This window comes from Vidua macroura, chromosome Z (assembly GCF_024509145.1).
Source record: "Vidua macroura isolate BioBank_ID:100142 chromosome Z, ASM2450914v1, whole genome shotgun sequence".
NCBI classification, from domain to species: domain Eukaryota; kingdom Metazoa; phylum Chordata; class Aves; order Passeriformes; family Viduidae; genus Vidua; species Vidua macroura.
Window position 1 is genome coordinate 36,480,916 of NC_071611.1, and position 23,325 is coordinate 36,504,240.

Below are 23,325 nucleotides of genomic sequence, written 5' to 3' on the forward strand. Positions count from 1 at the left end.
ACCAGCCAAGAGTACAAGATGTGTTTCCCTAACAATATAAGGAATACAAGGACCCTCCACTTCTTAAGAGAACTTCAGGTCTAGTATGAAGTCTGTCTGTTTTCTGCATTCTTCCAGTCTTTCAAGACTGCTGAACAGAAGTTCAGATCTTTCTCATTCTTTCTACTGACCAGTGGAAAAGAAGTGTATAGGACTTTTACAGCATAAACCCCCAAAGTCAGCAGTTCCCTATCTTGCATCCAGCCTAAAGAAAAATGCTTATCTGTGCAGAAGATGGCCTCAAGCCATAGATCTAAGCAGTATCAATCTCACCACCTTGAACTTTGAGGGCACACCAAGTCTTTAAACATTGATTTCCCCATAAACACGTGTAATATGTATATTGAAGGAAATCAAAGCAAAGCAAATTGCTGTTGAACTAAAACATCGTGCATAAACAATTCTCTTACCAAGGAAAGAGAGTAGGGAAACAGTTTAACCTGGATGTCCACAAGATACCTTGGTGATCCTGGGGTTAAGAAAATACTACAGTGAAATACAGAGGCTCAGGTACCTACTGCCAGTAGCTAGAGCTTCATGATTTTCATGCAGCTACATTGATTCAAATATATGAAATTCTGGGCTCTAGCTTTCAACAAATTTGAAGAACTGGGAAGTTCTACAGAGAAAATTTTGAAAGCAGAGTGATATAATCAAGAGCAGCTGGGCCAAAGGAGTTAAGTATGCACATGTCCTCAGACGGAGCACAACATTCTGTAAGGCAAATATCAGATAAGGCACACGAGAAAAAACCTGCTAGCTCAGCGTTTTTGTAAATAGAGAAGTACCTTCCCCCCCTCACTGTGGTTACCACCGTGTTCAGAAAATAACTCCTCGGCCCATCCCCCTCCTCTGACTGTACCACTACTTCCAGCTGACTGGGGTGACTGACAAACTGCATAACAAGATATTTGAAGTCATGATAGTAAAAATGCTTCGCTATTATGCAGAATAAATGGTTTCCACTTGGGATTAGTCAATGGAGAAATATTTTGAGTACTTTTTGCTCAAGGGGTTTCCTTTGCTTGCAGGGTCGTTCAGAAAAAGCTCCCTGAACTTTGAACCGTATCTGCAAACTGAGATAAACAAGAGCCATATAAATACCACAGCCCTTTTCCCCACACTGTTTCCTTCTGCAGCGGAGTCAGGCAGAGCTGCCAAGAAGGGGGAGGAGGAAAGGTAAGTGTGCTGGGTTTGCTGTGAAAGAGCTTAATGACTTAAGATTTGGCAGAGTGTTTGCTTGTTTCTTTGGCTGAAAAGGCTGACTGTGGAAATTTCCATTGGAAACTAAGTTGAAAGTTGAAATATGAAGAGAATTATAAGACATGGCTCTCCTGCAGCTCATAGGGCAGACAGCTGTTGCTGGGTGCTGCATGCCAGTGCTGCAGAAGGTTGCTGTAAAGGCAAGGAAGGATATCAAAATGTCATGAGAGTCTCATGTGCTCATAATGGATATAAAGGCAGGCTGCTTTCCTGATGTGTGGAAAGAATGGAAAAAGGCTGTGTTGGTGTATACTGGACCGCAGTTTAGTCTTCAAAGTACTTTATCTAGAACATCGGGAAAGAACTGTCAGGGACAGCTGGATCTCACAAATGCAGCAACAAATGACTACTGTTTTAAGAGGTCAATTATTTTTAATCCTTTAGGCTATGACAAGATGGATGGAACACATATTATTTATCAGAATTTATTTTTTCCAAACTATTTTGTGGTCACTGTCAGACTTTGATGTAAGTGGTGAAATTGTACAATTCCACAACCTAAGACAAGTTGGGGAGCAGCCTTATAATTTTATATGTTTATAATTTTAAGTATTTCTTGATAATGTGTGTTTAAGCCAAAATTCAGATGTTAATGGAATAAAATGAAAAGGTATTATAGAATATATCTAAATTATAGAATTTCTTATATGCTTTGATTTTCACAAACATTAACTGGATTAAGTATGGATACGAGATTTTATAAGATCTGAGGAATCCTGAAATTCAGTTTTCATTTCTGGTTTTTGCAAAATTGTTTCTTGTACCTGACTTCTTCATAGCTTTTTCTTAATGGGATCCAGATACTCCAGACTGACTTGTAAAAATTTTGAAGTCTTTTTTATTATTTTCTGCTATGTTCTGTAGTACTTACTGTGTAGTGAAATCCGCTGTTGGTGTGTGTACTTTTAAGACAGTGGAATTACTCTGTAATCTGGAGTGAACTGGTCTAGATTCTTCCTGACATAAACAGGTTTATCACAATTTATTTCAAAAAACAAGAAAGAAGGCCACTTTAAAATCACTGGAGTGTTAAAAATGGTCAAAAAGAAATTACAAAGAGAAAGATTAGTAGTACTAAAAAAAATCCAGTTATTCTGAATGTTTACTTTGTAGCTGTTCAAACACAGTAACAAAAAACCACAAAGCACCACAAGCACCACAAACCACTTCAAGCACCACAAAGAAAAAACACCTGCCTCTATTATACAGGGGTTTGTGTTTTTTTTTTTTGTTTGTTTGTTTTTGTTTGTTTTTTTTTGGTTTTTGTTTGTTTGTTTGTTTCTTTGTTTTTGGTTTTTTTTTTGTTTTGTTTTTTTTGTTTTTTGTTTTTTTTTTTACTGAATGGAGACAATACGCTGCTCTGTTTTCTTAGGGGAATTTCAGAGTGAACTTTGTTTAGGCATTGGCCTTACTTTGTTTATTTTTTCTCTTCTCAGGTAAAGCCCAGCCATGTGGGCAGGTCTGGGGCTAGTTCTGGCCCTCTGTCTCCTCCCAGTAGGAGGGACAGAGACCCAGAACTGCCAGGAGCCCCCGGGATGGCATATTGGGGAGGAGGACCCGATGTGGAACTCCAGAGGCTCGGTGACAGTGGTGGCTCTCCTCCAGGCTAGCTGATTATTGTGCCTGCGGCAGGCTTCCAGGTAAGCATGGATCTCTTCCTGATTTTTGTTATCCAGCTGAGACTGCTACATGTGCCCTGTCACAGATGCACTCCATGAACTCTAGCTGCCCCAAATGCCACCATCACTGCTGACTTGTGTGATCCAGTGACCTGGCTCACTATCAGCAGAAGAGTTCTGTGCCAGTGGGTAAGATTCTCTATCTCTTGACCTACTCTTGACTGGCAGATTGTCTTCTCCAAATTAGGTTTATAACATAATAAATTGTATGATCAAGTTGACATTAATGAAACCCAAACCACAGGAACACCTGACAGAAACAGCAACGGATGATTAATGTAGCAAAAATGGTGAAGCCAAGAAATATCACAATTCTTTAACATGGTTAGATCACCTGAAATAGAGAGATCTGTGATCACTGTTTTCTTATGTAAGACCTGTAAGGGAAAAAATAAACCAAAACATGTGCTTTTAATGTGGCTTTTCAGCCTGTGTTCAGAGATCCTACATATATTTTAAAAATCCAGAAGTTAAGGTAAATACTGTCCTTTTGAAAAATTGATGAAGCATTCAAGGAAGTCATCAGTGTTTGGTTTTCATCCAAGACCTGGGACATTGGTGCTCTATTTTCTAGAACTTACTCCTTGCAAATAATTAGCTATCATGACAGTAACAATAGTAATAAAATAATTTCAAGCTGAGCCAAACAGGAATTGCATAAAGCTTTTATCTTTGGTTAATTTAGGAACTGTGAAATTATTTTGGCTTAAAAATTCATAGTACCAGTTTTACATTTGGATTTTAGTCACAGTGAGAAGACCCTAGTTTGCCCCTCTAGGATGCACAATTTACATATCATAATAGGCTTTGCAAGTTTATTAAGAATTTGATTTAAAAACGTAGTGTTAAATCTGTGGGTCCATCAAAGTTAAAAGTGGGCTTTGTGTTTGGCTTTAAAGGTAGTTGAGTTTGGTTCTTATGTTTCAGAAAAAAATTAAAGAATCTTCCACATTCTAGACTATTTCCTGTAACTGAAAAAGAAAAGTTTTCTAGAGCAATTCCATAGGAAAAACAGAAACGGAAGGGAAGAAACTCCACATTACACAGCTGTAATAAAAGCAAGATAGAGTGTATTAATTTTTGTGTCAAATATCATTATTCTCTAATGATTTATGGTCTTGCTTCTTTACATTCCCTCTAGTTTGGAGGACCTGCGAGTTAAGTTAGAGAATGAAGGATTGGTCAACATCTCATATGTGGTTGTCAACCATCAGGGAGCTCAATCACGGAGGGAATTTCACCTACTAAAAGAACGTGTTTCAGACTACATTACTGTCTACCAGCAAGATGAGCAGCAAGAGGATGTCTGGACTACTTTAAATGGAAACAAGGATGACTTTCTCATCTATGACAGGTGTGTGCTTACAGACAAACATGGAAAAATATTTGCATATATTTTGAGTAATGATTTACAAATCTCTGTTATTTCATTGATGTGCAAATAACAAAGACATCATGCTCAGCTTCTAAGTTGAACTAAGTAAAGTGCTAGTAATTACTGGAAAAACAAAGTTAAAAAATCAAAATCTGCATTTGCATAAGTAATTTTGGAATAAATATTTTTTCCTTTAAAATTACCATGGGTTTAGATGAACATAAGTGAGTGTAAAATTTGGTAACTTGTTCATGGTTTTATAGTGTTTCTATTTTCAGATAACTTCATTACATCCATGCATGTCAAATTAGAATCTTTTATCTCATGGAAACTTTTTTGATGAGAGTTATTGAAAATGCCATGTAGATATAAAGAAAAATTAGTCTTTAGGTAAAACTTAAAATTTCAGAAAAAATTGCTTTTTGATACAGGATTCTGACAGAAGTGTATTTTGGCAGCACCAGTAGGAACTGTAGTTGAAATCCCAATTTTTTGATTTTGATGTGATGGTAATTACTTGAAAAATCCTGCACTTGAAACATGTCTATCCTTGTTACTTTATATTACTATAATGAACATTCCAAGTTCATACAAAACCATAAATAAGCTTAATACAGAATTAGAAAGTTACTCTTTTTCTGTAATGTGATGAATTTAAATGAATTAGCTACATTAGGTTTGTGGGATGAAACTAGTAGTGGAATGAATGATCTTGAATGTTACAGCAGCAAATATGCTCAAGTAAGGAAGGCTGATGTAATACAACAGACAGAACAGTGCTGTATTTTTTCTGGGAGAGGGCCCAGACACCTTGTCCAGAGCATTTGAAAGGCTGACCATTTCTGTGCTGTTGACACACAGGGTATGTGTACCTTATGAATTGGCTTAGCACTAGCCTGGCCATGATCAATGATGGTTCTAAGAGTTTGTGTTCTTGTTGTGCCTTAGCCACAAAAGCTTTGCCTGCTGCTGGTCCTAAACGTACAGTCCACATGTGGGGAGCTAAGGCCAGGGGACTGTGTGTTGGCACTGAACAAGCTGCCCTTGTGTACAGGTTCTGCATTTTCTCCAGCTCCTTTGAGCAGATCAGTTGTGTAGTCAAGTGCATATTAGAACACTCAAGTGCAGATATGGGGCAAGCAGCACCATAACAATCCCCTCGTGCACAATAAATCAGTAATGTAGGTGCACCACAGTGCCCATCCCAGTCAAAATACCTGTCAGGTTGCATAAAAACACTTGGTAAGGATGCAGCAACCACTCTGCAAAGAACCCTTCTCATTATCCCAATGGGTCTGTAAGGAGACACCTCTGCCAGTCTTAAGTGTCACTAAAGGACAGGTTTCTGGCAGTGCAGCTACCACATCAACCAGAAATCATGCTTCACATCCTGGCCAGTGCAGGTGAGCAGGCAAGCATTTGTAAGGAAGATACTGGATTTGCCTGTGAACTGGAACAGAAACACTCCCTGTGGAACTGTACAGTGTGGGTGGATTGATGCAAGTAAAGTGAGATATCATAAGAAGAGAGATTTAGTTGTAGGTATTTGTAACCACAGAGTTCTTTCTCTCCTTAGATGCGGCCGTCTAGTGTATCATCTGGGTATGCCCTACTCCTTCCTGCATTTTCAGTATGTGGAAGAATCTATTAAGATTGCATACTGTGAAAACAAGTGTGGAAACTGCTCTTACATGGTATTTTCTTGTCTCATTCTGTGTATAATAGAAAAGTAGATTTTTTTGGTATTTAAAAAATTATTTCAGTGTGATTAATCCAGAAATATAAGATTTCAAATTTACACATTTCATGCATCTTGAAGATAGCTTTTAAACATTTTTCTAAGTGAATTAGATTTGATTTTGAATAGACTGATTGATTAGCTGAATTCCTGTCTTTGATAGAAATGCAAGTAATTGTCAGAAATGTAAATGAAATCTTGGAGAGTAATTCTGTTTGTAGAGCTGTAGAGGTAGTGAGCAATTAACTACTCTAATTTTGTGGGATGGGTAAGTATGTACTTTTTTTTTAAATCCAGGAATGAAACTCAAGCTGGTTTGCATTACTATTCATTGTAGTTTGCATTTAAACACAGTCTACAAGAGTTATTTTTAAAAAGTGATAATTCAAGGTGACAAATTATTGTTACTGCTATAAAAGAAGGGTAGCTTTCTTTAGTCATTCAAGACCAGAAAGGATTTTAAGGATTTTCAAGGATACTTTTAAGGATTATCAAGAAATGTACATACTTATGGAAGTTCAATGAACATAATAATTTTTTATCCCATTGTGCAGTGTTCTGGCTAAATGTAGACCACAGACAGGTCAGATGTAGGATCTAGGATAAGAATACTTATTGGCAGTTACTGGAATTGCTAAAAAGCCCCATGTAGTTGACATTGGTGTGACAGCACAAGGCTATTTTTGATATGTTAGTGCATTCAGCAAAATAACATAAGTAACTTAAAAGTGCCTTTCATGCTTTGCAAAAATGTCAGTTAATATTTTACAACTAATTTAATTGAATCTAGTGCCCTGTATTTAATGCAAGTGTCTGTTTTGCAGGAACCTGATATTGATCGTGTATGTGAAAACATCACTAAAAAAGCAGTTGAAGAGCTATCAGAGATAGAACCCAAGCCAATAGGTCAGCATTCCCATCCCAACCTGCACAGACACGGACACCACCAGCGCCACCACTACCACCACCACCAGCACCATCACAAGGGCAGTCATGATCCCAAACATAAGAACCACCAGGCTGCTGCTGAAACTGAGAGACGTCATCCTCACAGTGGCTGGCGCCACAGGCTTTTTGGCCGTCACAGACACGATCAGATAGGTAGTCAGGAGGACGTAGACACTGCCCCTCCAGGAGAAATTGTGGAAATTCCACAAGATAAAAAACTACGAAAGAAAGGGAAAAACAGCTGTAAAAATGAGTTAACTTGAAATTGGCAGACAGGATCAGACTCTACCTCTAGTAGCTGATCCTGTCATTGTCGACACCTTCTGTTTGAAGAGCTAGGGAATTCTGTCACCTGACAGTGTCGTGGAGAACTACCAAACTCTTGCAGGTGACACGGGCAGCTGGCAGCAGAGGATGTCACTGAGTCTTGACAGTGCCGTCTGCTCTCTGCTGCCTGACATTCATCACCAGCAGGAGCAAGTGAAACTAGTGACACCTGACAGTGACAGGAAAAGGCGAGGAACTGATCCTGAAAAACAAACTAAGCACCTACCAGAAACAAGGGAGTCACATTAACTCAGTTAATATAGTTGCAGGAGCAGAAAAATGAACAGATTAAGTGTTTTTATTGCCCCAAATTCAAAATCGTGCTGACAGGTGTGGTTATATTGCAAAGAAGTGTATTTTTAGAGCAGAGCTTTTAGAATGATTGAATACCTGTCAAATTCCATCAGTGAAAAGCTTAATGATTTAAAGGAATTTGGTTGGCCCCTAGTTTGTTTTTCAGTTCCACTGGGAAGGTGTCTGCATTCTTGATTAATTTATCTTTCTTGTTTCTCTTCTAACATTCTGCTTGCATTTGTGAGGACAGGAGCATAAACTATGACCTAGGGGCTCCTGTCTGATGTTTTGCAATCAAGAACAAAAGGTAACCAAGAAAGATATTTTAATAAGTTTTTATTAAGAAGACAATATATTTGAAAGTTGTAACCTGGGGATACAAAGCATGTACAAGCAAAACTTACTCCTGAGCAATGTGACAGAATAATTCCATATAAAAAATGAAATATAGAGACAGTAACTGCTTTATTTTCAAGTAACAGATTGATATACTTAACTTTGACAAAGCTTTCTCAACAAAGCTAATAGCTTTGTGGCTCTTAGATACAGTAAGAGGGTCCATTAATACATACTGCTACAGCATGTAAAATCCTACTAAATCAATTAGATCATCCTGAAGTGAGAAGTAATGTTAACAACTGAGAGTCAGAATCAAAAAGAGGGTGGGATGAAACAAGTTTAATCTTGGTGTAATGTTGATCTTTGTTTATAACAGTGCTGAATTTGATAAGTCTGTATCAATTAACAATCTGTATCAATTAACACAATATACCACTTAAACTTGTATAACTTCTCTGTCTATAGCCTAGCTAGCATTCCTAATGTTTGATTAACTGAATGGAAGTAAATCCAATTGTTTGAAGGATTTCTGGATGAAGAAGAGAACATTAATGAAAAGAAAACTGCTATGAAAGCATGCACCATAATTAATGATGGTTTAATAGGAAAATTACTACTCCTACAAAACCTGAATCTTTTTATTGTGAATGCCGATTAGCAAGAGAGTTGCTTTGAATATACACAGAATGCATGCCTTTGGAATGTTTGACAAGAGTGTTTTCAATAAAACATACTTTCTTCATATCTTGTTTTTATTTTGAGATGCAGAATTTGGAACACTGAATACTTAAAGTAATTTACTCAGAATCTCCTCCGTTTGAAGGGCGGGTCTTGGCCTCTATTAAGACGTTGCTCCAAGTCTCTTATGGTATTTCGGAGAATTTCAATTTCCTTGTTTTTCTCTTCCTGGAGATGCTGCAGCTTCTGTAAAAGTGCAGGCAAAGGCTTCATTCTTAAACATCACATAAAATTATGTAACAATACATTTTGCTACTGTGAGTAAGATATAGTTTAATAAGAATATTTTCCTGAGTATTTTGTATCACAAAATTACAAAAACTATTTCCTGAGAATCCTGGTTTTGTGCCATCCCAAAGTCTTAAGCCTACCAAAAAAAAAAAAAAAACCAAACCAAAAAAGAACCCCAAAATCATATGCAGAGTATTATATCAGTGTCACCGATGTCAGTTCTAGTTTGAGTTTCCAGGTTAACAATTCTGTAGTAAAACCACCTCACATATGGCTTTTTGTTGTTGCTTGTCCTCAGTAGTATCAATATGTCAAGAGCCATGACAATTGATGATCTTAAAAGCCTTTTCTATCTTAAATTATTCTGATTCTATGAATTGAGTTGTGTAGAGGGTGTGTGGGAGAGAACATACAGAGAAACCCCAGGGAACTCCTGCTTCAAACACCCTGAAACAGTACCTGTGTGCTACACACTAGGAAAGCACCTACCCTTCGATAGATACTTTGTGGTAAGACTGAAGCATCTGAAAAGGACTTGGTCGTTTTATCCTGAGCTCTTGCCAATTTAGCATTGAACTGAAAGAATCAGGCAAAGACAAAACTATAAGAATGAACAGGGGAAAAACAAAAAAGGCGTATTAAATATGTTAAGGGTAATTTTCACTTCTTATTAGTTGCATTTTTTTACCTGAAGGTAGTAGCAGTAAGCCTTTCTACTAAGTCCAGAAAAAGAAGGCTACCTCTGTTTACTTTAAAAAGAATGCAGTTACAAGCTGTGTTTCTTAAAAAAAAGCCTCAAAGTTTTGCAAAAGTAATACAAATATGATTAACTAAAATGTAGATAAAAAAGATGCTTCAGAAAAAAAGAATAAAATTGAAGGCTTCTCAGCCATATATCTACAGGAGAAGGTGCTAAAGTCCTTCAGAACCATTAATCTCTTATGTTCCAAGGACAAGTCAGCCTGAACACTTCCACAACTTATTTCTTTTTTGATGTGTGAAATGTTTGAAACATTTCCTTAATTCTTTCTGTAATGAGAGTGCTTTAAAACCTGAGCAATGAAACACATGTTGAATGGTCTGTCTTAAATCTCTGCAGGATTAGAATTTTTTATTGGAATTTTATTTTAAAAAATATATATTCTCACCATTCAGAAATTTAAACCAAGAAAGTTAAGCAGAAAATATTACTGATTTTTTTTTTAATAGCTCAAAATCTAAAACTGTTTCTAAATAATTTAATTTGGAACAAGAAGAGAGCAACTTTCAGTCTCCCTATACAGTAGGTGGAACTTGACTCCTGAGCAGGAGTCAGTTACCATTGTGGAAGGGAGCACCTGCCACTGATCCTTATAAAGACAATGAATAATTAACTTTTCTAGATTCCATCATATTACTTTGTTAAATACTAATTAACTTTTTTTCACTACACAGTCTCTTTGAAATTTACCAAATGCCCAGTTCATCTTTAAGTTAGCTTTGTAACGCATACCTCTATCTGCAGTTTAATTATTTCATTCTGCTTCTCTTCATTTTGAATTTTCAGCTGTCTAGTCAGCTCTAATATTTCCAGTTCTTTTTTCTCTCTCTCTTCTCTATACTCCATTTCTTTTACTTCAACTAGCAACACAGTAACACCAAAATTATGATTATAATAGATGAAATTAAATAGATGAAAAATTAACATAATTTTCCAAATATTAAAACTTTCTTGGACATCAGGTCAACATTTCACTAGAAGACAATTCAAGCAGAAACCATACCAAAACTATAAGAAAACCACACCGTCCTATCGTAGTAAAATACTGTCTTTTTTAAAAAAGCATATAATTTTATAATTTACAAAAACTTTCCTTGTTTTCACCTATATGGAGGACCAAAAAAATCCTACTTTTTAAGGTTATATCTCTAATGGAGCAAATGAACATAGAAATCAGTTCTTTCCTTATTGAAGTATTATTTATTTGTGAAAACAATGTTCTACTTTCCTGAATACAGATAGAAGATTTGATCTAGCTTACAGTTCAAAGCAAGGTTCCAGTTGACACTTATATCAAAATTTCATTCTTTCTGATTTTTATGCCCACATTCCCAGCATTTGTTCTAACTATCTGGGAATTTCTGTTCATCCTGTGTTGCTGTACTATTGCTTCATTACCACTGTCTGTTCTCTTCAGCGAAGATAAAATTCCATTAAACACTGCCCACTTATAGTGTTCACGTGTTTCCACTAAGTGGAACTCATACTTATCCTAGAAAAAACGTAGCATGGTGACAGTATGTTTTACCCATTGCTAAAGCATTCAGTCTTCAGAAAACTTACATTTTTTCCTTGTATCGCAATTCAACTGTGTTATTTCAGATTTGTGGTCTTCCTCTTTGTTTTTAATTTCTGTCATGAGTTTCTCAATTTGATCTTTATACTCCTGTGAATGAGTATGAAACATTTATATGTTTCATATATACTCCTATGAAACATTAATAAAATGTTTTATAAAGATCTTGCAGTTTCTGTGCTCTTAGCCTTCTGCAAAGCACGACCATCATGTAAAAATATACAGTACTCTATTATTCAGTACTTGTTTTATCCTCAATCTTGTAAATTTAAATGCCTAATTACTTCTTACTTCAGTCTCGCTGAAGTCCACAGATGAAAAACATAGTAGATTTCATTGTATTATAGCTATCTGTTAATACAAAATTAGAAACTGTACTTCTTAGGAGAACAGGCAAATGGAGAGGTAATATTCCTTTCCCGAGAACAGGATCTGACACAATGATGCAGTTAGTTAAGGAAATACAGTTTCACCTTTGTGGATTTTTGACTCAAGGATTGCATGATTCAAGTGTGAGTTTTGTTAGTATTGCTTATACCAAGGATTCCAGAACTTCATCTTGGCAGCAATAGACACATTAGTGATACCAGCAGTAGTGATGCTGCTGGCACTGACATTCAAAGTTTGAAGATGCCAGTTATAAATTTACTCCAATAACTTAATAACTCCAATAACTATAAATTTACTCCAGAATTTTCAAGGAATTGTCTGTAGCTGCCACTGTCAAGGTGCTGACTCCAAAGCTCTTGTTGCAGCTTTCTGACAAGATCGCCACTCACCAGAGCAATGCCTGGAGGCAGTCACCAAGGCAGTCACTGACTGGGGATCAGTATATGGGGACATAGTCAGGCTCCTTCAGAATGACACCAGGAAGTCCTGCCGTGCTCACACATGTGTTTAATGGGTGGAATAATAATTTATCAGATCCTTCAGAAGGCATTACTCATTTTTTTACTCAAACAGTCAAGCTAATAGCTCTACTGGTACAAATACTAATTTTAACTCATAGCACAAACACAGGCAAAGGAAACCAGCAGTGAGATTCCTGATCCTAAACAGGTAACAGATCTGCATCTCCACACAGAGAGCTATGAAAACAGAGAACTCTGACTAGTCCTTCTGGTTTTACCTCCTTTGCAAAAAATGAGTGCCATAGATAAAAATTAGAGAGATCATATATGGAATTTATTATGAGGTACAGATAAGATGTAGAGACCTATTATCTTTGTAGTATTTATTCCTGAATAAACTGGACAAAATTCAGACCACTCCTGATTCTCTGTCAGCACAACCAGACATCTTCAATGTGAAAACCCTATTTCCACATGAAAAATTATTTCAGCGCAAGAGATTAGAATGATGAAGGTGAAGCTGAATTTAAAGCTAAATACAGCTAAAAAAACCCCAAGTTCATCTTAGATTGAGCACCAAAGTTCTCAGCACCAAGGAGTTTTAACCTCTTAGTTCTTCTAACACCTTCTCACATGGATACTGTCATGAGAACAAGCCTTCTCTTTTTACACAAGAAAAAACTTAACAGAAGGGTATCAATAGCAAACCCTAAACAAAAAGATATACAGCATAATACAGATGCAGTATTATTCCTTTACCTAAAGAATGATAATTTGTGACATACCTCTTCACAAGTCTTTAATTTATCTTCCAAGATGTGAATGGTTCCCTTTAGTCTATCATTTTCATCTACATAAACAAAAACTATATGGTACATTAAAAAGTACATTTTGACAAATTCCTTAGCATGAAAACAGAATAAAGAAATTACTTGCATTTTTTGATTTGGCTGAACTTTGAGAAACTTTTTTTGTAGACATTATAATCATCATTACAGAACTACATACTGTCTGTTTCCGTTTTTTAACAAGAAAAATCATAGTTCAAGTTTAATCATAATATTTACTTGGTATTACTACTTAGAACTTAATTTAGTTTTCTGATAAATGATGCATTCAAGAAAATCTAGATGCAAAGTCCTTTGACTCAGAAAATAAAAACTATTATTATGACTACAACAGTTTCAAATTGGAAGATGCAAGTTCTTAAGTACCAGTTTCCCAGCAACCAGAAAACAGTATGCAAACACAAAATTTAGAGAAAATAGATTTTTAAAAATTATTATTATCTATTTGAGTATTAAAAACATCTGTATACTTCCAATGTTAGAGGTTTATTAATATATATATATGCAAAAATGCCTTGAATGCATAATGGTTATAAAACTAACTTCATGGTGTACTGCTGAGCTGTAGTAGAAAGATATAGCAAATATTTATATATTTTTTTTCAAGTAAAATTAGTAGTTTTCAAGTATATGTGGATAACAGCAATAACATTTAATAACATTATATACTAAGGATTAAGACACTCTGGTTTAACAAAGTGATAAAAACTGTGCATAAACACTTGAATAGTCTACAATCCAACAGCTGAATGATACTTTCTCACCTTTTGTGAAATTGCCTCTGTTACACTAAAATGAATTTAAAACTCAACTATTGATTAAAATAACCTCCTGGAGGCAGTTACTAAGTAAACTATGGCAATAACAGCATTTATTACTGCACAACATTGATTTTAGATAATTTTGTTTTTTGTTTCTCTTTGCCTGCCAGTAAGTTTCTGTGTCTGCAAAAAATCAGTAAATATAAATGAAAAAATTGAATGCCTACTCACTTGAAATTACAGTACGACATATATATAAAATAGCATTTTCTGCCTCTACCTTTCACGTTACACTGGTTTTCAATGGTTTGTGTCAGACCCTTTATCACATTCTGTAGAGCACTGCATTCTGAAAGAAATGAAAGATCCAGTATTTTTGAATAGTGGCTTCACAAATTTACATTTTGTTTACAAAATTTTCTCAAATATTTTATAATAATTTTGGTTAAATGTTACTCTAAGTATTTTTACTGACTATAGAAATAACTCAGATTATTATTACATGGGTACTGCTTAATTTTAGCTTTTAGTTCGATGATTGATTAAAATAAAATTTATGAATCAATACAAACAATTTCATAAAACTATTACATGTTTGTTTCTAGTCAGAAAACAAGCATATTTTTGTTTTCTGGGCAATACTAGAAATTTCCCATATCAGCCTGCCAGCAATTTGATGTATTTAATTAAACTGAGACTTACTTTCCTTACATTATTTCTTTGACAATTTTCTTTTTAACAAGACCAAGAGAATCTGCTCACTGCACTCTCTCACCCCTTTTTTACCCATTTCTTGATTCATGTGACATTCATCTTGTGGCTCAACATAAACTTTGAGAGATTCAGAATATGTGCTATAGCTCCATTTTCTCATTTTATACAACAGAATTATGCATGCAAGCTTTATTAGTTTACATAATTGTATTTCATAATTTTATTTTTTAACCGTATTTTTAATATTCAAACACCATATGTACTTTCTGTAATATAGGATTAGGTTTTCATTAAACATGACTTTTATGCCTTATGTTCATTGTAAATTTATCAGTAGAGTCACAAAACTGTGAAAGACTGAGAACAGCAGAGGCTCTACAACTGAGGTTATTACTTTTAAAGCTTCCCTTTCTCTTTCCTGAGTACCACTGCGTTTCTTAAATGGCTTTTAATATCCACAACACATAAAAGTTTGCTAAATAACAGTTACTCATCAAACTAAAGCCCTTTTGAAAACTATCTATCATATCACTAAAGACTACATTATAAATAATGGAGTGAGGAAGATGAACTGAGATCCCAGCTAACAGGTTCAGTTTTCCGCTCAGGCTTTTTGACTGTCAGCCTGATCTTCCATCAAGTCGGCTTTTAATGCAGCCGAGTACGTTAGCCAGACACCTTCTCCCGTTCCGTGCTTCCAAAAAAAACCAGTAGAGGGAGCACGAGCAGCACGGAAACATTGCCTGCCTCAGTTCCTGTGCCGGATCAAAAGCAACTGTGGAAAAATCCTATTCAAAGTTGGAATGACGAAATCAGCATGCCCGTCTGTACCAACTAGTTCTGCTACAAATTTCCTCCCATTTGAAAATGTATGGAAATTAACTCAGATGCTTGTAATTCATGCACAATTTTGAAAGACATCTGAGTCAACACTAGAGCAGCAGCTAGTCTTTACAAGGAATTGCAACTGTTTAAATGTAAGCCACTCTTTTGTACAGTCCAAAGAATATCTGCATATCTTTATTACAAGATGTTCTTTAAAGGATATATCTTGGCAAGTCTCATATGTACCTAAAGTTGTGACTGGAAAAAAATCCTGGGAACACACAAGTTCTCCTTGCCTACATTAATGAAAAGAAGCAGAATTTTTCTTAATGTTTGCAGCCTTGGGGATCCACTGTCATAGCATCTGCTATGGATCCCGTGTAGTTCATTCCCTGTAAGGTGTAGTGCCTACATACAGAAAGACTGAAGAGCGTAAGTGTTCATCCACATTTATAATGATTTTTTATAGGGCAATTATATCAACCACTTTTTCCTTTAACACCTTAGAAATGCTAAATAAACAAATACGCAACCCTGAAGATGCTAAATAGAACCTTCTTAAGTGTTCTTAAGTTTGCTTTCTTTTAGAAAACGACATTAGAATTTAATTCAGTACTGTAGCATCACAAGTCTATTTGGCCACCATAGAAACGGTAGAAAGGAGTAGAAAACAAAGATTTCAGACTTGTATCTGTCTAAAATGGATCTGCAATGGTGTACACAAAACAAAAACTGTTTTTTTTTAATCTCATCTTTGTTCAGCAAAAAATGTATCAAGAGAAAGTTAATTTATGACCTTTCAGAGAGTGTATACACAGGCCAAGCTGCCTTTTCTTTTTCCACCTTATCTTGGATATATATCCTTGCTTCCAAGGATATAAGTGTTTCACTGCCCTCTCCCTTGATTTTTAGATATTTTCTTTTTTCCTTTGTCTTTTTTTTTTCAGAATTTCCAATCTTCTTTTACCTTAAACAGTTCTAGGAAAGATTTTGACAAGGATATCAAGGACTCCTCAGGTTCTCAATTGCTGGAAATTTCTTGGGGTGTGAAATGCTATTTTTGTTGTTGTTGTTTCTTAAAGCAAAGTGTTCTTCAGTCAGGATAAAATTTCACTTCCTTCACCCCACTACCACTAGTACCCAAAAACCCTTCAGGGTAGGTAGAACAACAGCCTATCCTTCCACAGCACTCCTTCTTCCTGCTCCTCTACTGTAAGCAATTTCTGTCACCTTTGGACCAATCCTTCAAAAGATACTTCAGAAGCTGTGGCTGAGTTGGGTGCTGGGAAACAGCTTGGGACATAAGGCTAGGAGAATTTTTTTTTTTCCAAGCCACAACTGGCAATATCACTCTATAAAAGCCATTATTTCTTCTTTTTGTCCATCTTTTCCTTTCCTTTTTTACAAACTGTTTTATATAAACCCACTCCTTTCTGGTTTCATCCATGAAGAAACCTCTTCTGTTTCTGAGGGACTGTCCTGCACTGTCTGACTTTTGTGCTTAATAGAGAAACAAGTGTTTCTGACTCAAGCCAAAGTTCCATCCAGTTCATTATGCCACTTCACAATACACACTACAAGACAATTCAGGAAAGATGAAAAAAAGCTAGATAAATGCTATCATTAGTACATCCTCTCAAGTTCCCATATACACAATGAAGGAGGACAATGAGAGATTGTGTCTTTGTGTTTAAAAAAATTTGTTGTTTTCCATGATTTTCTTCCAGGTTTTTTTCATTAATGTATACTTTTGTTATGCACAGGCTTCTGTGGAACCAATTTAACTTTATTTTGTAATGTGTGGAAAAGTTACTCCTTTGTTAGCTTTAAATCAATAAACAAGTTTTATTTCCATCTATTTTTTTACTACATTAGACAATGAATATTCTATTCTGTAATCACTTTCTCTGTGCCATTCACAATTTTACAGCTATGAGTCATATCAGCTTGATTCTTTGTCTTGGCTGAAAAGCTCCCAGTCAACCAAAGTCTTCCCTCAGATGTCCCAAAATTGTGACCAAACCTGTGAAAGCCCCAGGTGCATTTTCCCACAGGCACCTTCTGGGTGTTCGGCTGGGCACAAGGCCATCTTAGAATGACTACATGGTACATTCAAAAGAAAGGCTGGCAGCAGATTCAGAACTAGCAATCCCTTCTTCCCATGCTTGTAAACAGAGGCTTTTGCCCTTGGCCTATGCTGCAGTTGTGTGGCAGCCACACACTAGACCCTGGGAGTGATTTTCTGGCTTGATATCAGACTTGCCTCTTCACTTGGGACCAAGTAGAAATCCTTGGGCCATGTCTGGCCTTTGTTACCATTTCTGAACTCCATTCTGACTCAGCCTCCTGAGTCACTCTCATCAGTACAGACTTGTTTGGTAATGTAGACTTTTGGCTGACTATGGCAGTCCTCGCTGGACCAGCCTTGCATGGGCACAGTGGGAGTGATCCTTGCATGGTTAAGCCCCTACATCCATGGTTTTTGTTACATGAATGGTTCCTGATTCCTTGTACCTTGCTCCTTCCTGGCAATACCAAGCCTTGCCTCCTTCCCTGTTACCTTTTCTAGTTCTGCTATTGTCTATTTTGAGATATGTGGACATGAACATGACATAAATATCACAGATCTTACAGAGTCACAAAGCTTATTTCTCTTTTTCTTCTGTAATCATGTTTGCTTCTTTGTCTACTGATATTTTAAGAGAACTGTTTAGAGGACACCAAGATCTCTTTCCTGAAAAGCAGCCAACTAACATCAACCATTGTTTACATAAAATGCTTCCAATTTGTTCTGCTACTGGTCTCCATCTCCCCTGTCATCTTGTAACATGAGTTTTTGGTATATCTGCAGAGATTATCATCATAAGCAAACTTCACTCACTCAATAGCTCAATTTCAACACTCAATTTTCTGATTATGCTAAATTATCCAAGAAGATTGAAATAAAACCCAACTGGCAATCTCCCTCCTGTGTGAAACGACGTTCATTCCTACCTTGCTTCCAAACTTTTAGTGGGCTGAGTTCCCAGAGATGAAAGTCCTACAAAAAGATGCACCTCAGCTACTTTTCAAACTACAGAAGAATAAGCAACCACAAATCCATGCTAAGTACTAGATATTGTTTCTCATTTCAAATACTCATCTGAAAACAGTTCTAGAATAAAACAAATCTTAATTTTATAGTTTTCCCTGCAATTCCTCCTTTGTTTCACAACTTTTAGATTATGATTACAGACTTATAGTTCCCATCTATAAATGGTAAATGACATTTTATTAACAGTCTGAATCCTCATAAAATTAATATGAATATTAATATTTACTATGACATGGATTTCATTACATGATTCAAGATTAGGCATTACTGCTTTTCCCACAGTGTCTTGGATCCTTACTATGCTATTTTTTATGGCTGAAAATAATGGAAATATCTCTCAAAACTTTTTGAATATATGCAAAAATCATACATTTCTAATAAAATAACTTACCCTCTTTTACTGATTCCTCCTTTGATTGACTTAATGTTAGCAATCTGTTACATTTTTCCAGCTGATGAATCAGTAGGTTATTTGCATCATTAATTTCTGTTATTTTCTAGAAAATTGGAGAAGGACTAACATTATATTAACATGTTTTAAGTTTTGAATTTTAAGTGAATAAAAATTTTAACAATTCCACAATACTGCAGTACAAGCCTGTAATATTTCCCACTCAGGATATTCCTTTATAGAGAAGAATGATACTAGAGTTGAGACCCTTTGCCACTCCAAGTTTACCCTGTAGAACTCAGAATGCTGACTTACATCATGAGTTATAGACTATTTTCCTCTCAGTTCTGTAGCCAAGAGTCTGGATCAATCCTCTGCAAGGTTCTTTCTACTGCTTTGTATATGAGGCTGTCAACACTCTTGCAGAGCAACAACTTGAACAGTATGTGGGAATAGGAACTGGTATAATAAGTTTATTCCAAGAGAAATGCTAAATTTATTTCAGGTGCTCCTTTTATACTACCTCTAGGATGGATTTGCTGACAAGGAAATCAGTAGAAAGCTGATCAACATCAGTCTAAAAAGAAACACAGTACTGATTTTCTTCAGAGGGTCAATCTTTTAAGAAATAACCCACACATAACATAAAGGAAGCTCAATGCATATGGAATGTAGGAATTTGTGCTCCTGATAAGGCATGACATTTTTCTAGAACAAGGAACAACTTCTGAAAGGATACCCCAGGACTAGACCATTTGGTTTAGCTAGAGGTGTCCCTCCCTATAGCAAGGGGGCTGGAACTAGGTGTTCTATAAGGCCCCTTTCAGCCCAAATGATTCTGTGATTCTATGAAAGTGGTGTAATATAGTTATTCTTCAACACCATCTTCCATAGTCTTCCTGAGAAGCCAATTTGGCCTCTGGATGATTAAAATTCTAGCACAGAAACAAAGGCTTCTCAGATTTCACAGAATCCACTCCTGTCTCCAGGATACAGCCCATACAAACAGCTTTCCAAATGAAGTTGTTATTACAAGTTAAAGAACTTGTACTTGCTTAAAGAAATGTTCACTCAAAAAGATTTTGAAAGTGTCACACAATAATTATAGATGGCAGTCTCAACATTTTTTACCTTCTTTACTTACCTTTTCTATCTCTGAGAAGTCATATAGAAGTTTATCAAGGTTCACTACACTGGTTTTCTTCATAGTTTCTTCATCACTATGATTCATTTATTTCTGGACCATATAACCAAATGATCACTAGATATATGTAAAAAATAGATCTATAAATTAATATATTTCTCATTCACACCATGTAAATTCTTAGGCAAAAATATAAGAAGAACAAAGAAGACTATTTTTTAAAATTAAAACTATTTTTGTGTTGAAGCTAAACTTCAGCCTATTTAAGATCTTGCTTTTCTAGGAAATACAATGAATGTCAGAAAGCCCGAACAATACTTGCCAAACTGATATATTGTGGTTGAATTTGGAAAATTTGCTGCTATTAAAAAGTTAACCTGGATCTACTTCCATAGACAGAATAATGCACCAGGCACATATTAATTCAGCATCTTTTACCTGTGTAAATGCTCTAATATTGGCTACTCAGGTTTAAAGGTACTTACATATTTTCTTATAAACAACAAGTGTTAAATCAGTGATAGGCACTGCAAGACATAAACCTTGCTGCAGTATAAAAAGACAGTATTTTGAAAGGCACCCATATAGTTCCAGATTATTATTTTTATTTTTCTGAAAAAACCCTATTTTTATAAATTCTACTTACAGAATCTTCAACGTGAATTTGCAAGATAGATCTGAAATACACAACATGAATGCTTCTAAAAATATTCAAACTATATCTCAACATCAGGCTCCATGAGACAAAAATTCTAACATCTACTAGTAAACCATGTGGTCCAAACAAAATCACCACTTCTGCATGGTCATGTGTGATCAGCCTTTTTACAAATAACAAAAAATTTGCAATCAGGAGATGAACCAGAAGTTAAAATGTGTTCACTATCCAGAAACTGAATGCGTTTCCTGACAGAAATACTTGCAGTACAGTTAGGCAGAAATAGGCAAATGCACAACACTAAGCAGAAACCAAAATTACATAACTGAGTAATTTTCTCAGTCATTCAATATTTACAAGCTTTTATGTGTATATAACTTCTTGAACAAAGCAGTAAGATATTGGTTCTGTGTGTTTAATACTTTTTTCTTCTGTCCACTCCTTCTTCAGTGAGACTAAAACTAATTCATAAGCCAAAGTTCAGTTTTTTAAATTAAGTTTTCAGAATATAGTAAACTTGGAAAAAATTAATGCTTCTTAATTAACTTAATGGTTCTTTGTTTTTTTTTTTTTTATTGATTAGTAAACTTAATGACTTGCAAGTTACTACAATGCAACGATTTCTCAAATTGGGTTTTTAAATATGTATTCAGGACACTCAAATTTTTGAAACAATTACCCATCCTAATATTCTGTTAGTTGATAATCTAAATGTACACTATGAATGTCAATCCTTGACTTTTCCAATCCTTATCATGGGCAGTATCTTATATTTGTCAGTCACCACTTTTTTCATTATACTTTCAAAACTGTGTTCCACTTTCTGCATTTTGACAGAGGATAGAATTCACGGAGCTGCCGTGTTGAGCTGTTTTCTTTGTGTGTTTCCTTATTCTACAGCATCACTTGTTTTCTCGGAAGACAGGATGTGCTCAGCACTTGGCAACAGTACCACTGGGTACACAACTCCTGCTGAACTGGAACAGTAAATTAATGTTGTATTATTAATGTTGTATTTTTTTCCAGCAGGAGAACTCATCACTCTTATTTTTGTGCATATTACTGTTACACATTATGTCTTCAAAAGGCATTTTTTGTTAAAACTCCCACTCATGTTTTGAACGATGATATTTATGTCACTGGGGGAAAAACTAAAGATTTAAGTCATGGGTTTAACTGCTACAAAAGTGACACCTTCCTTTAATGCCTCTTTGACCCCTTGCCATCTGTGCTTTCCCAGGACCACTTTTGAAACTATTGCAGCTGATGATACTGCTTTTGAAAAGTTAAGTTTTCAATTTTTTGCTGCAGATGGCAGTGAAACATATATATATATATACAGAGAGAGAGAGGGAGACAGAGAGACAGATATTAACTGAATGTAGGAATTATTCAGCAGCAGGCACGTCAGGCCTTCCGTCCCCTCCCGATACTCGCTTACGCCGCTGCCCCTGAGGCACCTGAGGGGAGCCCAGCGCCGCCGGCGGAGCGTACCACTACCGGCCCTGCAGGGGCGCCCCCCCCCCCCCCCACGGGTGGGCTCGGCCAACCCCCCTCCCCCCCCCCCCGCCCCGTGTATACAGCTTCCCCTCAGGTGCGATGGGCTTCCCCCTTAAAAGTTGGGTGTGCCCTCATTAGACAGCTGTTAATTTACTTTATGGACCTAGGTTTTTTACAGAAATAGGCTTTATAATTACATTCCTGGAGCCCAAGCTGCGTTCTAGTATGGGACATTTCACCCTTAAGCCAAGATTCTTAAATGCTTGTGGTTGAACAGAACGACAAAAGTCAGGGTGTCTATAAAAGTGTGACGTGGTATGTCAGTTCCTGACCTTCTCTGTAAGCACATGGTAGTGGGCTAAAGGGATAAGATGAATGGAAGGGAAGGGGGCTTCTGGGGTCTTGGGTAGTCTTAATCTCCTCTATAGCCCATTCCCACTTCTTGGCCTCATTCTTGCATTTGTGCTGTGCTGGGTTGTGCTCCAGAAACTGGAACAATGTTTGTCCTGGAAAAGTGCTGTGTTACCTCCACACGGTCCCTTCTCCAGCCACATCTTGTTCTTATGCTGTGCTAGTACCAACAGTCCTTGGTGATTACCAACAATTCTTGTCTGTTCTTACCAGCTGTCCTTTCTTGGCTCCATAGCACTCCTTTCTTGGCTCCATAGCACTCCAGCTATCCATGTTCGAGACATACACCCTTATCTTCTGAGATTCTAGAGTATATATAGAGTATATATGGACTTCTTGTGTAAATGCTAAATACTCCATGGCTTTCTCAGATAACCTGTTTTTGTCTGTAATAGAGAGGGAAGATGTTGGATCTTGAGTACTTTTTGGTGCTATCCCCATAAGCAGAACTGTCTGCTGTGCAAATCAGAAGATGTGGGTGCATGCAGGACCTTTTGTGTCTGCAAACACTCAGAGAAATAACAACCTACCAGTCACAGTCACACATGCTGTTTGGCAGGCAGCTGCTTTATCAGTACATCTATAGGTTGGTGTGCACTGGGACATTGACTAGGCAAACTGATAAAAATAATTTTCATGGATAGAAGGTCTGCAGCTGAGATATCAGTGGGGAAAGTGCCAAATGTGTCATGGACAGATATTATTAGAGAAAGTGGTACCCAGGGAACTTGGTACATGCTACTCATGTTTTCTAGCTCACTTTCCCTGCTTCACATACCAGTTTTTACAAAACCTCTTTCACAGTCTCAGTTGTCCTTGTA

The 23,325-nt window shown here is 36.4% G+C and overlaps 2 protein-coding genes across 3 annotated transcripts; one reads left to right on the top strand and one right to left on the bottom strand.

The window, feature by feature from the left end:
* The first annotated feature begins 1,113 nt into the window (after positions 1-1,113).
* Positions 1,114-8,744, top strand: SELENOP (selenoprotein P). Of its 2 annotated transcripts, none has more exons than XM_054003552.1 (5): positions 1,114-1,218; positions 2,739-2,942; positions 4,123-4,335; positions 5,933-6,050; positions 6,919-8,744. In XM_054003552.1, the coding sequence occupies exons 2-5, from the start codon at positions 2,752-2,754 to the stop codon at positions 7,585-7,587; spliced, it is 1,191 nt and encodes a 396-aa protein (XP_053859527.1). In that variant the 5' UTR covers positions 1,114-1,218; positions 2,739-2,751; the 3' UTR covers positions 7,588-8,744. The 2 variants fall into 2 exon arrangements, with proteins under 2 accessions (XP_053859527.1, XP_053859528.1); XM_054003553.1 differs by having other exon boundaries at positions 6,919-7,569.
* Positions 8,737-22,063, bottom strand: CCDC152 (coiled-coil domain containing 152). The gene is made up of 9 exons (XM_054003554.1): positions 21,970-22,063; positions 19,936-20,052; positions 18,792-18,897; positions 14,048-14,116; positions 12,944-13,008; positions 11,295-11,397; positions 10,464-10,591; positions 9,461-9,547; positions 8,737-8,926 (listed from the first exon to the last, which is right to left on the bottom strand). The coding sequence occupies exons 2-9, from the start codon at positions 20,020-20,022 to the stop codon at positions 8,804-8,806; spliced, it is 768 nt and encodes a 255-aa protein (XP_053859529.1). The 5' UTR covers positions 20,023-20,052; positions 21,970-22,063; the 3' UTR covers positions 8,737-8,803.
* Positions 22,064-23,325: the final 1,262 nt, after the last annotated feature.